A 14,648-nucleotide genomic window follows, 5' to 3' on the forward strand; every position below is an offset into this window, starting at 1 on the left:
GACAGGAGGGAATCACAAGGGCCCTCCAAGTGTATTGAAACCTCCACCATGATGGTGTCAGTTATGACCAAGAAGCATTGAGAGGGTGCACCATCCATCTAAGGATGACCAAGAAATGGTGCAAAGCAAAACAATCTGCCCACTGAGCTGTGTTACTGTAAATGTATAACTAAATCTTGATCCAATACCCAGGAAATGTATAAAGTATAGGAGAAAAACTACTATATCCAAATGCCTTTTATCCACTTAATTTGAGGAGCTATCACAACATCTTAACGGTATAAAATTATGTTCAACAAAGCGACAACAACAAAAATCATCACTTTTCCAAAACAGCGTTATAAATGGATATTACATAAATAAATGTATACAGCGAAATTACCCAATGACGATATCCCTACTAGTCATAATTGACTTAATGTCCTCAAAATTGTCAATTCTTTGGTCAACTGTTACCAACTGCTACATCATTAGCTGGCTAGACAGAAAAAAAAATGTTATTATATTATTTTGCCAGTGGCAGAGGACTCCTGCCAAGACTAATCTGGTGTGAATGTGCATTTGAGCAATTTAGAGAATAAAAGCACTCCCCAAAACTCCACAAAATATCTTCAACAAGAGCATAATGAGCAGAGAAAATCAATGACTATTGATTGATGAGCCACTGTTGAAGTCTTCACTATAGTTGCTCAGTAACTCCATTTGAACTTGTGATGGGATTCAAAAGTGGATTTTTACTGGCTTTTGAAGGGAAAATAAAATTAAGCTATGGATAATACTCCATTACGTTTATTCATGGCAACAAAAGCACTCTGACGCTATACGTTCTATTCAGATGTCACTGCAGATGTGCTTTTATTTATCACAATTACTGACACTTGTTTTCAAGAGCAAAATCCACATGAAGAAGGAGACCGGAAAAAATATGCTCATTCACAAGTGCACTTTCCTCCAAAAATATTCAAACGGCGAGTGCAATTTATCTTACTTTTTGCCGCGCTTGGAAAAACTATTTTTCATTCATATTTAGACCTCAATCTTAAAAAAAACAACGTAATGTTTACCATTCAATTGAAATGAATGTGACCACTGACAAAACAAAAAATAAGTGTTGATCATGGAGGGAATTGAACCTTTTAAACAGGTAACAGTCTCCAGATTCAAACTTCCCACATATATAATTTAAAAAAGTTAAAATTGATGATTACTGCACCACCTTATTATAAATTAATCATCATCATCAGATGCCCATCACTAACTGCTCATGCCGTCGCCTCACCCATAAAATCCTCTATTTTATTTCAAATAACGCTGCCTAAACACTGTATCAAATCTCTACCGAGGAAAAAAAGAAGACATTAAAACTTTAATTTCTTGTCTCATTACCTTTTGATGTTAAAACCCGAATGTTTTGCAGCCAAGAGCAAAAATAAAGGAAAGTGTTTTCCCTTTCTCAATCATTTTTCTTTTAGGAAGAGGCTATAGAAAATCTAATAGTTCCCTGGCCTTATTTTCACAGATCATAAAAAAAACAGTCTTCCATGGACCTGTAAGGGTTAGAAGTTCAATCTAAAGCCTAAAGCTGCATATCTGTGAAGCTCCAATACAAAAAGGCAAAACAGCCCCCAGCACTTGAATAAAAGTATTATTACAGTTGAAATGCTGTGTAGAAGGAATATAAAAGGAATATAAATATGCTTTTCTTTGCCCGAATCACTCATTCACTTGATCTATTGTACCTGAGAATACAGTTGCCAAACAAACATTTTCAAATATGATTTATATATGTTGTACTTTTAGAAAACTGTAACATAATAGTAACAATAAAATGAGATTTTCGCTCTTCTTATTTGACGGAGAAGAAATAAAGCACCATAGAGACATGAGAAAGGTCTATTTTAAAATGAAGCCACTTTTCTTGTATGTTTTGTTATGTCTTAGTGCTGATTCTCCCCTTAATTTAGGCTCTATATTCCTTTTTAAGTCAGTGTCAGGAGCAGGGATTGCTCTTGATGATCCCATATTTAATCTTAGATGTATTATTGCTGCCTAGTTAGACTTTCTTGAAGGCAGAGTCTTGTTACTAACCTTGTTAGCGCAGGGCTCAACTTTTTCTGCTGGAAATCATTAAAAAAAAGGACATTGCAGTGCTCGGCCTGTTGCTCTCCAAATCTCATGCTGGAATGTTCCTGGGAGGAGATAAAGAAGGCATGCTTTTACTTGCTTATAAAGTACAATTTTTAGATGCACAACTGCAGTTGCTGATGATTATTCAGGTTTGTAGATTGTCCAACTAGCTCTAATAAAATTTAAACCATCAGGAAATGTCTCTGCAAAAGTGTTTCTAGCCTTTTAAACAAAGCTCAATTTGTAAAGATCAATTTATTTTGGAGGCCAAGTGTTAAAGGGGCCAAATGTTTTTATTTCATTGATCAGAAACCAAGAGGAACATATGTTAAATGAATTTAACATATGTTCATGTTAAATTCATAGTAAAATAGGAAACAATAGAGAAAAAAGGCACCTGCTAATGTAAAATTCATCATTTTTGGGGGGTAACTATAGCGTACAAAACACAACATAAGCTTTTGGTACTCAGACAAAGTGGTGTAAGATAAATTCGACGTCGGTATTTTTGATTAACGCAGCTCTCCAGGGGTGACGGAGGGTCATCTTGGGAAATGAAGTGATATAGGATTGCCTTCAATGATTACCAAGCTGGCTTTTCCACAGATTGAGATGCCCTACTCCAACATTACACTAAAATCAGGCACTCGAACATCAGCACCTGGATGTACCTGAAGCTTACCGACACAGGAGAACGTGATTTTTGGCATCCACTAGAAATTTAAAAAATGAATAAACTCTGGTTGCTCTATGAGTCATCATCTCCTCTCATTGTACTTAAAAACGTGTGCTGTTAAACGATGGCATGACCTCCATGGAAAATGTGTACGGTTTGTTTTCAAAATAGTACACGTGCATAAATTCAGGAGTTAATCCCTTCGGGCAGATGCCCATTTAACATTGCTGTTCTTACTTTTTCTTATGCAAATGAATGCAATGTTTTGCATGTCATTTTAAAGTACATTGCTGGTTTCAATACAGAAATAATCCCCCTACCCTCCTTTTTCAAGGGTGATTTCCCCAACTAAGACTATTATTATTTTTAATCATAGCCTGCCAGATAACTGTAGGCATTTTAATTGTGCAGCGTTTGGACAGTCATACTCTTTCAGCCTACACTCCACTGCAGTAGGTAAAAAAAAAAAATAGAAGGGATTTATTTTACATCACTATTGCATTGCTGGGCTCAAATTTGCCATTTGCCAGATTACATTTAGTTACAAAAATGAGTGCGCTAATGTAAGAAAAAACATGTCAATATAAAAGAGGACATAAATAGATGGTTGAAAATTAAGTGAAGTATATATTTTTGGATTTTTTCCTATTGTGAGAAGGGTGTCTCAGTTTAATTAAGCTTGGGAAACAATAGAAATAAATTATCTCGCTATTTTATTCCACCACTTGGAATCGGAACAGGCCCCGTGCGCCCAGAGTTTCAACAACCCCCGACTGAGGATATCAGCATGCACGTTGGGTTCAAAGAAAATTGAGATGAATTCTGGAAACAAAGACAGTTTTTTTTTTTATCCTTATTGGAAATTAGTCGGGTTCTTGTACTTTCATAGAATGCTCGGTTGAATTCTTTGAACACGTGCTCGGTCCTCAGTGGCCACGGAAAATATTCAAATCAAGGCAATGTTACAATGCAGAATACAGCCAAACAAAAGGATGGCTCTCATAGGTAGCAACCTTTTTTATTCATCCTGGTTGCCACACGGCGGTTACTAGGCTGCACGGTTAGACCTCTCCATTGTCTTGATAGCTATCAGGAAAACCGCAAACAAGCTGAATGAGCTCCTGAGCTCAACTTCATGCCAAGAATGAAAACATCATTGCTAACACGGATGAGCCCATCTACACAAATATATTGTACATATTTCAAAGGCAGTAATTACCATGCTTGTCTTTCAAATGTGCTGCCATACAATTTAAATAATTGATGGTGACAGATGCCCAATCTATTTGAACTAAAAGGAGAGGCTGGCAGTGTTCATGTCTGCCCTTGTAGTTGAAATGGAGTAAACATCTACGGGTGTCAGTGGGAGACACATTAATGTGCAAATAAATAATTAAGTGGGAGATTGTGATTAATCACAGTGTGTAATGAATTTAAAGGCAGTGTAGTATTTGTATTGTACTGTAGATATTAATTTAGAGTGTATTAATGAATGAATGAAAGAATTATGGATCCATAGTTGACCATATATTAATTATTTTGGTTGATTTAACCTAACATTTTACTGCATCAAAGCACATTTTTATTGATAAAATTCAGGTCAATATCGTTTGAAAATTTGGTTAATTATTTAATTACACGGCAGCAATTGACTAGTGATAAATTGATTCCAAATAAGAGCAGGAATAAAAATAAAGCCACGATATCACTAAAGTACAAAAAAAATACTACTCGGAACAAGACAAAGTCATTTTGGGATTACTGGAGCGCCTCATTCCGAAAGCCAAAATGTCAGTCTCCCAACAGCCCCCGTCAGCGGCATTGTTATCATAGCTTGTGCCCAAGCAGCAAACTTCTCCAGTGTGATACTTTCTGCACCACTAGTCAAATCTGCTTTTATCACAAGAGTCACTCTTGCCAGGCTCTCCAACAGCAGCCCACACAGAGCATCCGGAATTATGTTCATGGCAGATACCCTGTCACATTTCCATGCGGTCACAGTCCGAGGAACACAACGCACTGAGCCGTTTTCTAACCACGTCTGCCAAAGTCTTTCCCGGTGTTTCACTGGCCTGTGCATGCTTCCTGCGGTCCTAATCATTCATGCTCAGCAGCCTGCTCACCTGGCGCTGTACTATTGCTATGTGAGAGCGAGGAGTCATGGCTGGAGTCACACTTTACGCCATCAGTCACACTAAGTGGGGCCCAACCGGCCACACAAAAAGTGCCTTAAAGGCCATCAAAGTCAGCAGTTAACTTTGTGATTTAAGCCTTGTCCATACTTAGTAGGGTTTCATAAAAAGAACATTTCCTTCAGTTTGCTCCATCATCCACACGTAAACCCAGATCTGGATCCAGAATGCAACAAACTTTGACCCAAAAAGCCCACACATATACAAATTACTATGACTATTTTGAGTATTGTACAGGATCCAATCCAGTAGTCGAGCTTTGTATATAAATCCAACCAATAGGCAATTATATCTGTCTTTGTTTTGCTTTCTTTAAAAACTATAACTGAACATTGTGTAATATTGGTAGACAGAGCAAAAAATGTACTTTAACACAAACTGTAGTCATCATTTACTGGTTACATTACATTTTGCAGTATTTTTCCAGGTCTAAAAATATGAAAGTCAAATCAGTATTGTCAATTTTTTTTTTCTTGACGAAGGGGAGGGAAAATTCCTGTTTTTTTTAAATAGCCCTGTTACGAGCACACAAGGCCATAGTCTTACGTCTCCCGAGGAAAAGCTGATTACGATGCAGAGGAAAGCCAGGTAACATACATTAACTGCAATGCACCAGATTCTATGCATCCAATTGAAATCATTCATCTCCTTTTTTTCACTTGGTAAAATAAAGGTTTTGAGCCATTTTCAGAGGAAAGACTTTTTCTTTTGATACGCAACAGCAGTTCTGGCTATATGAGCTCATATTTCTTGCAGCTCCTTCAATTTTACGTATGAATCTCTTCCCTATTGTGTCACATGAGAAAGCAGGACAGCTTTTCCAAACTATCATTTGAGAGAGGGGGATTCGTCATACAGATGGATTAACTTCAGAATACTGGATCAATTTCAATGTACGTCATGTCTCCATTACAGAGTTTTGGAATTTCATTTCAAATTTATTATAAATACTCTATAAAAGTCAGTACTCTATTCTTGTGTTTGAAAAATCTGAATATCCTGGCTAAAAATGATGTATCCCATTAATGAAGACTGATAAAATGTCTGGCTAACACCTGACATGTTCATCCTAAGGCCTTAGTTACAGCCGTAATAGAAGGGGACATTGAGAGTATCTGGATTGATGGAAATGACACAGAAATCCCATCTGAGAATTACCAGCCCATCTCATCGCCCCGGCGGTATTGACTCATAACTCCCATTCCAATCATTAAATGAAGATTGATGTGCATGGCGGAAGGCTGTAAAATAAAAATGCATTTGTAAATGTTTATATCGATGAAGCATATGGAAAAGCCTACTTGAATACACGTAAGTCATGCTTTAATAACATTCATCATTCTTTCATTGCCAATTAAAACTAGACAAACACATTACATGGTAGATTGAGTTAGAAGGTCTATGGATAACTAAATTAGACTAGAAATTACTGCTTATTCGGTTGATGTTTAACTCATTATCAAGGCTTTTTTTTGTCAGAAACTGCTGAGGTCATTCATATTCTGCCACTAGAAATTCACTTCATTTAACAGGAGAAAAATGATTGGAAGTCTATCATCATTTTATGCAGTTAACAGCCATCTCGGACAAGGTGACCAGGGCTTGAAAATCACTTTTTTTTTAGTACTGTTGGATAGTGGTGACGTCATTTTAAATCGTGTATTGGCTCAACACTGGAATACAGGCTCGGTACCCTATCCACTTCATCTAATTAAGGATTTATTAGTACAAGATGTAGATGTTGTCGTTTGGAAAAGCCAATCTTTTGGCGCCATGTCGATGGGTCATTAACAAACCTGAATAGTGTGAACATTTTAATAGCAGAACTTCTGTTGCTTCTGGAATTCTTTCAAGATGTGTGGTTAGTCATTTTATTGGATAATAAAAAGTATTCAACCTCTTTGCCCAAGCGATTTCTTGTTGTTAATTTATTGCTACTTGACGATCAGCCAATTTTCTTTTAGCCAACCTTCCTAATGAGGTTGCAACATAATATTGGTCGGGGGACCTTTCATCATAAGGTAGAGGAGATTATTTTATATTCTATGATTGTATCTAGAGTTATTTTTGCATCAGTATTAGGGGGTTAAATCAGAAATCCATTGTTGGATTTTAATTAAACTTGGACGACATGCCGTCAACATCGCTAATTATAGTATGGCCCATCTAATACCGCTTATGGAGGGATGCAATTGGAAAAATCAGAGGGATGAAGCGCACAAACGGTTGCGGCGGTCGACTGCTGCATTGTCAAAGGTCACCTTAACAGTAGTCAATAGTAACATCTTTGAAACTTGCCAATTATTTTTGACATTACGCGTCCTTACAAATACGTTACTGCCCCAAATTGTACACAACAGTGAAGAGTTTTAAACATAAGCCAAGCCAAAAGTTTGCATTCTGCTGTTTTGTATTGTTTGTGCATTTTGAAATCAAGACCTGTTGGAGTACATTGAATTAATTCTCTTAGCTAAGCAGATAATGACAAGCTTTTTAGGTTTAAAAATAACCACACTAGTGCATTTCTTAACTCACTGTCACTATATGGGAAAGACAGAGCCCAACCCAACTTTTAAATGAATTCTAAAGTGGTTTGATTGCAGATTTGCAGGATATTAGTGTTGCCACTGAGTTTAATTGCAAAAGTCATAGTGATTTAGCCTATTATTTCATTTATCTGATGGAGTCACTCATTCCCAACAGTGCTAAATTGGAAGTATGGGTTATTATTGGGACACTTGCATGTTTATTGACAGCAGTGTGTCAAGAAAAAAGATACTGAATGAAATCAAGAAGCTTTTCCAGCTTTTCTGATTGCGTCAAATAGGATTTCAGTACCTTACCCAATACATTTTCAGTTTTTTTTTTTCGCCTGCGAGAAGAAATGACGGCAGAAAAGATTAAACCGTGTGAAATGTTGAGTGCTTTAGGTCTGCTGTCACCTTAGGCAAGCTATTTTGGATTTGCCAACAAAAGTGTTATGTTTGTTGCTGTTGTTAATTTTCCTTTTTTTCCGTTTTCATCACAGTTTGAGCCCCAGGAACTAAGTTCTTCAGTTGCGAGACTGATATTGACGGTAGACGGTAGGCCGGCGGCAGCAGTCTTGTTTGTTACTGTCACTCAAAGGAGTTGTGCCGATCACATCTTTTTTTTTGTTTAAGACTCTGTCGATATGAAGTACTGATCCGAAACCTCATGATATCCACTAAGGAGCTATAAAATACTCATTTATTTACAGGAATGATCACTCTGGAATGATTTTAATCTTGCCACTAGTGTCCTACAACAGCCATAATAACATTTTCTCAAGATATGCAGGTTTTTTCTACTTCTTACTTCTTATTTCTAAAATAATCAAACTAATCTTACATCTTCACACAATCTTTTTCAGATAATTTGGATCCCTAATTGCCAATACTAATTAAACAGTAACTAATGTGTCAATTCTGTAATTAGCCCTTTTGTCAGAGTCAAAACAACAAAACGGGCCTTCTAGCAAAAATTCATGTAACGTGCCGTTATAATGATGGAGTTCAATTTTTAAATTTGTACTGTTTCATGTTTGTTTATGGAGCACATCATTATTCTACCAGTAGCTGTGTATCTTTTTAATGAGACTTTCTTTTTACAATTGAACTAGTTCAGTAAACAGAAATATGTTCCAGTGGGGCCTAAATAGAGCAAGCATAGAGCTTAGGGATCTTACTGTATGTATCTTTTCAAATATTTATACATAGAGGACAACAAGAAGCCCTAAGGAAAAGAATACATTCAATAATGGTCTTTACTCAGTCATTCTAAGATAGGGAATTGACATCTATTAGTCTAAAGTTTCTCATTTGATTTTAATGCATAACATAAAAGCTATAACGGGCAGACATAACTGCCCTAACATAAATCGTCTTTTCTACTCTCTCAGCGCTATTGACGATTTTAGACATGGTAATAAATAAATAAAGAAAGAAATAAATAAGACTTAACTCTTTAGTAACCTTAACCATAACCCTAACCCTCAATATCAATATTTTATTAAATAGCGCCACGCATACTGAGCTAGAGGTGAAAGATCTTTAAAAAAATAGAAATAAATGATGACATTTTTCATTCTCACTGCCTTGCTGCTCTCTGAAATGCTGTTTTTAACCTTTAAGAAAAATAATTGCAGTTTCTTGAACTATTATAAAAAGTAATGGAGAGTCGTATTACTGATGTTTCCCTTGACTCAACCTTGTCGTAAATAACTCTTTCCCAAGTCTCTTTTCCTAATGGATAAGACAAATTAATTGTTGAAGGGCTTCAGCAAAGCCATAAAGGCCAACATCTACAGTATGTCCAATCATTTGTTGTTGTTTTTTTCCTGTAAAATGAGATTGCTCTCCGTAACACCGAGAACATTGATTCCCCTGAGGGAACTTTTTGATCCTTTCTTTCTGCACTGGCCGTAAAGGGGACACAATCTCACCAAAACACAATAAAAGCCTTTAAAGTACAAAAAAACAGCTGCTACACATGTGCGCTCCAGTGCTCATGCATCTGCTCAACTGAGGTTGTTTGGCTTCATTTCCTGATATTGATGGCGGCTTTTTTTTAGACTTCCACCAATAGCAGAGGTGCCAATTTTGGAGCGCAAAGTGATTTATTCTTGTCTATGAAGCGCAACTTTACTGCAGTTATTATACAGTGCTCATAATGAAGTTGAAGGAGGTCACACTTGTTACAACATTAGGTATGCCTACACACTCAGAACTTTTTTTTCCATCCCTATTTCAACTCATCAGTGCCAATTATGTGGTATCCAATCATTCTTTTACAGAATTGAAATGTGTTTATCACTAGTGCACGTCTAATTCATTTGGAATGAAATGTTCCTTCATTCTCTGCCAGCTACTACTTTAAATCCATTACACAGCTAGTACTGTCAATGGCAGACAATTAATTACTACTTCTACTTTGTAGTTGTATTTGGATATTGGATTATTGGATAACTTTATCCATCCCATATACGGGAAATTTCATCACAGTAGCAAGAGGGTGAGAATACAGACACAGAAAAAGACATTTTAGACATAAATAGATAGGTAATAAGTAAGTTAATAAATAAATACATGAATAAAAATATAAATAAATAAGCGTGTTGCTGAAATATATTACGTATGAACATATCCATACACATTTTTCATACGTATTCACATGTATTTCTCAATACGGTATTGTACATTTTTGCCGAAAACCCTTGTAAACACCTAGAATAGAGAGTTTGTAAAAGTCGGGATTTATATTAAAAGGCCTAACTCAAGTTGACTTGTCATTCCCTGTAGGAGTCCTGTGCTTAAATTGCTATGGCTGCTACATTTGGGAAGCCCGAAGCCCTGCACTTGGCCTTGTGGATCTTCTTTGTATGCCTCAGCATCCTTTCTCAAACCAGGTAGGACTTTAAAAAAAAAAAGAAAAATCTCATTGCAGACACTCTGTTCCGCCATATGCGATTTACAGTCTTTGGTTCTTTCTGCCAGCTATTGTTAATGTGGAGTGTTTTGCATCCTATCTCATTAATCAAGCTGACTGCTGCACTAAACGCTGTAATCGAGCCAGTATCTTTAGAAGCAAATAGAAACTCACGCTCCACTTCATTAGCTATACCTGTACAATCTCATTAAATGCACTCAAATAAAAGTTGTTGCCCATTTTAGAAAATGCAAACAGAATTCAACACACTGCCGTATCAGATATTTTTTCACAATACTACAGCTGTACCGAATTGTAATAGTAATGCGATAATGAATAAAATGGTAACCTCACCCATTCAAGTCTACATTTTACTGACGGAGGAATTTGTTTGGATTGTTCAGCACGCCACAACCAAGATTATCCAATCACAGCAGTTTTTATTTCTTGCATCTTGTGCACATTTTTCCACCTGTGTTAAGAGTCAGCGAGAAAAGAATTCACCCCTTTGTGTCTAGGTGTCATTTTAATCAAGGCCCTTGTAATTTAAAGTGAAAAGAATGCCATGTTAACATTGTAGATGAGGCGGGAATTATGTAACAAGGTGCAAATCACTTGAAGCCTTAGCACACACAAGCAAACAAAAGGCGGATCAAGCCCACAGGGGAAAGAAATCAGAAAAATGTGGAGGAAAAAAATTCTAGGAATGCAATTGCATTGGAAATACATGACTTGATGCCTGGTTTGCTAGTATCCATTATGTTAATTATAGATAACCATTCAATTCTTTATGAGAGCGGCATACTAATAGTACACGGCATGTGGAGCATTGAGACCCCCAGGGACAAATAAAACAAGTTACACCCTTTCCAGCAGGGCACACCGACAGAAAATATTAATATTCACGACGAGAGAATAATTAAACAAACTTTACCCAACAACCTGTCCTTTCCCGGTAATGTTAACTTTCGAAAGATTATATTTTTGAGTTTAAATAGGACATTGTAATGCACTGAATCTCTATTCCGTGGACTGGGTTGGACATGTATGACTGATAAATGTATATATAAATCTCCTTAAATGGTTAGAAAAGTTCTAGTATTGCTAAATACATACAATAATAGCCTTTGGTCTATATTTTGTCATTTTGAAATGTCAGCATATGGGCAGAAGTGAGCTGTCACTTTTCCGATACAGTTGAGGAAGAAGACATTTCCCATGAATTACCATGCGTCTGACAAAAACGCCTCTGGGGAGCCGTCTTCCGCTACTCGGCACGTTTCTGTCAGACTCAAAAGGAAGCTGACGTGCCAGGTGGTTTGTTTAAAAAAAATCCACCTTCCAGAGAGAATGGAATGACTCTTTGGAAAAAAAATGGGTACTGTGTAAACATAGGAATAATTCTGCAAATAGCACAATGAGAACAAAGATGCATAAGAATGAATGAAAGCCCATGTCGATCTTTTGACAATCTCACGTTAGTTGATTCTCTTCGCAGGGCCATTCCTAATCTACAGCTAATCGATTATTAAGTACATTAAAAACTGTTTAGGCCCCCCAGGGCTTATGTTTGACCTCAGTGGCTTAGACCGTGGGGAAGACTCCAAACTCAATTTGTAATCAAAAATCCTTGTAGTACATGCCTGGGTTAGTGTTTTATTGATAAGCCTGTTGTTATATCAAAACCTGCACTTTTCCTTGTGGGCCATAAACACATTAAAAGCAAATATAAATTCATAGCAGTGGCCAGAGGCCTCGACAAGTCCCTCTTTGCTGCATTCCTACTTGTTCCGGGTTTGGCAAGATTCATCTTTAAATTGCCTTGCAAGATTTCAATGAACTTAACAATACTATATTTCTTTCAGTTGTCTGTACACGTTTAAATGTGCGTACACAATATTTTCACCCTGGAAAGACACTACTTAAAGTTGGACCATCTTGGTTTAGTTTTGATTTCAAACCGTACGTAGGGACTGGCTAATGTGACATTTAAACAATCGCTATAAGAACGAAAGAGCAAACTGTACAATTTCCCCATGGATTGCTCGTAACAGTAGTCAGACTTTGCACCTCGTCTTCCATTAATTATTCACCGAGCGACGAAGAGGGACATCACTTTAAGGGGTGACCTGGTCAACAGATAACATTCTGTACTGGCAGCGCTGTCAAGGTTAATGTGTCACAGGTCTCAAGGGAAAAAAAAAGTAATGTATTCTCACTACCAAGCCACTTTGCTGATTGAATTATCCAGGAAGCCGAAGCCACTTTGAATGACAGGAGTTGTGCTTTTCATTGTTGTATCAATATAGCATGACGATATTGAACTAGTATACATGTCTGACATGCTTTAACCATATTGTTCAGTGTAAAAATTAATTTGAAGAGACTCACAATGGGAACAACAAGTGAAAACAAACAGGCTGCTAACAATGTATGTGAAGCTGTCTTAAAAAAAGGTCTTAAAAATATAAGATACACAGGATAAGGAAGAAGAAGAAGACTGTGGAAAAGCGGCATTGAAAAAAAATTCAATTTCTGGCACTACTTTAGGGCTTTAGAGAGCATTATTGTTGGACTGTAAGGGCTGTAGATTTAAGGTGGAAAATATAAGAGATTTTATTTGGATGGTGTCATGGGAGTTCAGTATGAAACTAATATCATCAAGACTCTCACCATACATAAACTGAGATGGCTGGCACTGAATGATATATTTCAGTGTTACAGTAAAAAAGACTGTTTTCTGAAATGTTCTCACGTGACATTTGAAAGGGAAAAATAGTGCAATTCTCTCATTGCTTTTTAAGTAAATTCATAAATCTCTTGGGTCTTTTTGTTGAAACTGAATATCATTTTTTTCCTGCACGCAGCGCTTTTTTATGCATCTATTTTGTTGTTGTTGTTGTTGCTCAAAACACTGGCAAAACTACAATAATTTCAAGGCTAAGCATCAATGCCAACGCTTCAAATGATATTACACTCTGACAGATAGATAGCTCTTCTGTAATAGTCCGATAAATTGAAATCTTCCCTCTCTAAGGAAATTGGCTCAGAGAAAAGCACACTTTAATGAATCAACAATTCTGCCAAAAATAAATGACTATCACACAAACACTTGATTTTTTTTGAAAATTTCACCAACTGTGTTATTTTACATACCAAATACTTTGTTTTAGCTCCAATGCTCAAATGTTTTTTAAGGCATCTTTGCAATTGTTGAATTTCTATTCAATTGCTATATTTTGCATTATAGTGTATTTCCAAAGCTGTTGAATTTCAGACGTTTATCTAGTTTGTTGAGCAAATGCTTTAAAGATAACCAACAGATATTACAGTTGACATAATGTATAATTTTTCAGGAAATGCTCATAAATCATATCCATAGCTTTGATAAATCACTTTTACTTGGCTCCATTGCATTGAACAGAACTTGCTCGCAGTTATAAATGATCCTTTCATCGCAGCTGATGCTGTTGATAGCATCTCTAAAATCCATGAAGATATGAGCCCCGAGTTTTGCCTCATCCCTTTGCTTCTAAAATTGAATTTGAGACTAGATTTCATTCATTATATATTCAAAATATCATTTTTCCTTTCCCTTATCCACTAATTTATGTTATCTTATGGAACAGTCTAATTTCAATTATGGAATACTGCTTTTTTTAAACCCCCAAAAGTTCTTATCTGTATCTTATTTTGTTTTAAGCATTTTTCGAATGGGAAAAAAAACAATCTGATTAAACAGCATTCTGTTTATTTTTCATTGATTTCTTCCTAAAAGGAAGAAAGAACTATTACTATTCTGTGATGAATTACAGATGATAATTTTATACCAAAAATGTCTAAAGATTAACCGGGCAAATGTCTCGTCATGCATCCAAGTTTACACATTTTGTTAGACAATGTAAAGATTGCAAACTTGGCTCAAGATGAGATGAGTATTGTGTTCTTGTTGCCAGCTCTGAGGTGAGTGACCCACCATAATATAGATTTAAAGGCCCCTGGAGTCATTTGGGTGAGGATGCGTTCAAGTACACTTGTTTGCAAACTATCAATTGTCTACTCAACACATTCTAATACAAGACGAAGGAAGGGGTGAGCAAAATCCTTTTCCTGGCTCTGACATCTACTGTGACCTGATTTTAAAACAATGACTGCAAATTTAAGACCATGAACAGCTACTAAATCTGAACAAATACTGTTTTTTAGTC

At 36.4% G+C, this 14,648-nt stretch overlaps 2 protein-coding genes across 4 annotated transcripts in view; one reads left to right on the top strand and one right to left on the bottom strand.

Annotated features, from left to right (window-relative positions):
* gabrb4 (gamma-aminobutyric acid type A receptor subunit beta4) overlaps positions 1-14,648 on the bottom strand; it is a 91,135-nt gene that overhangs the window by 51,345 nt on the left and 25,142 nt on the right. For both annotated transcript variants that reach the window (XM_077740576.1, XM_077740577.1), the window contains one exon: positions 2,089-2,189. The gene's annotated coding sequence lies outside the window, so the exon portion shown is untranslated. The remainder of the gene's footprint in view (positions 1-2,088; positions 2,190-14,648) is intronic.
* The window catches only part of gabra3 (gamma-aminobutyric acid type A receptor subunit alpha3), a 38,036-nt gene that overhangs the window by 3,066 nt on the left and 20,322 nt on the right, over positions 1-14,648 (top strand). For both annotated transcript variants that reach the window (XM_077740578.1, XM_077740579.1), the window contains exon 2: positions 10,314-10,420. In XM_077740578.1, the coding sequence (XP_077596704.1) occupies positions 10,335-10,420 (86 nt within the window). In that variant the 5' untranslated portion in view covers positions 10,314-10,334. The remainder of the gene's footprint in view (positions 1-10,313; positions 10,421-14,648) is intronic.

Source organism: Stigmatopora nigra, chromosome 19, assembly GCF_051989575.1.
Source record: "Stigmatopora nigra isolate UIUO_SnigA chromosome 19, RoL_Snig_1.1, whole genome shotgun sequence".
In the NCBI taxonomy this organism is placed as follows: domain Eukaryota; kingdom Metazoa; phylum Chordata; class Actinopteri; order Syngnathiformes; family Syngnathidae; genus Stigmatopora; species Stigmatopora nigra.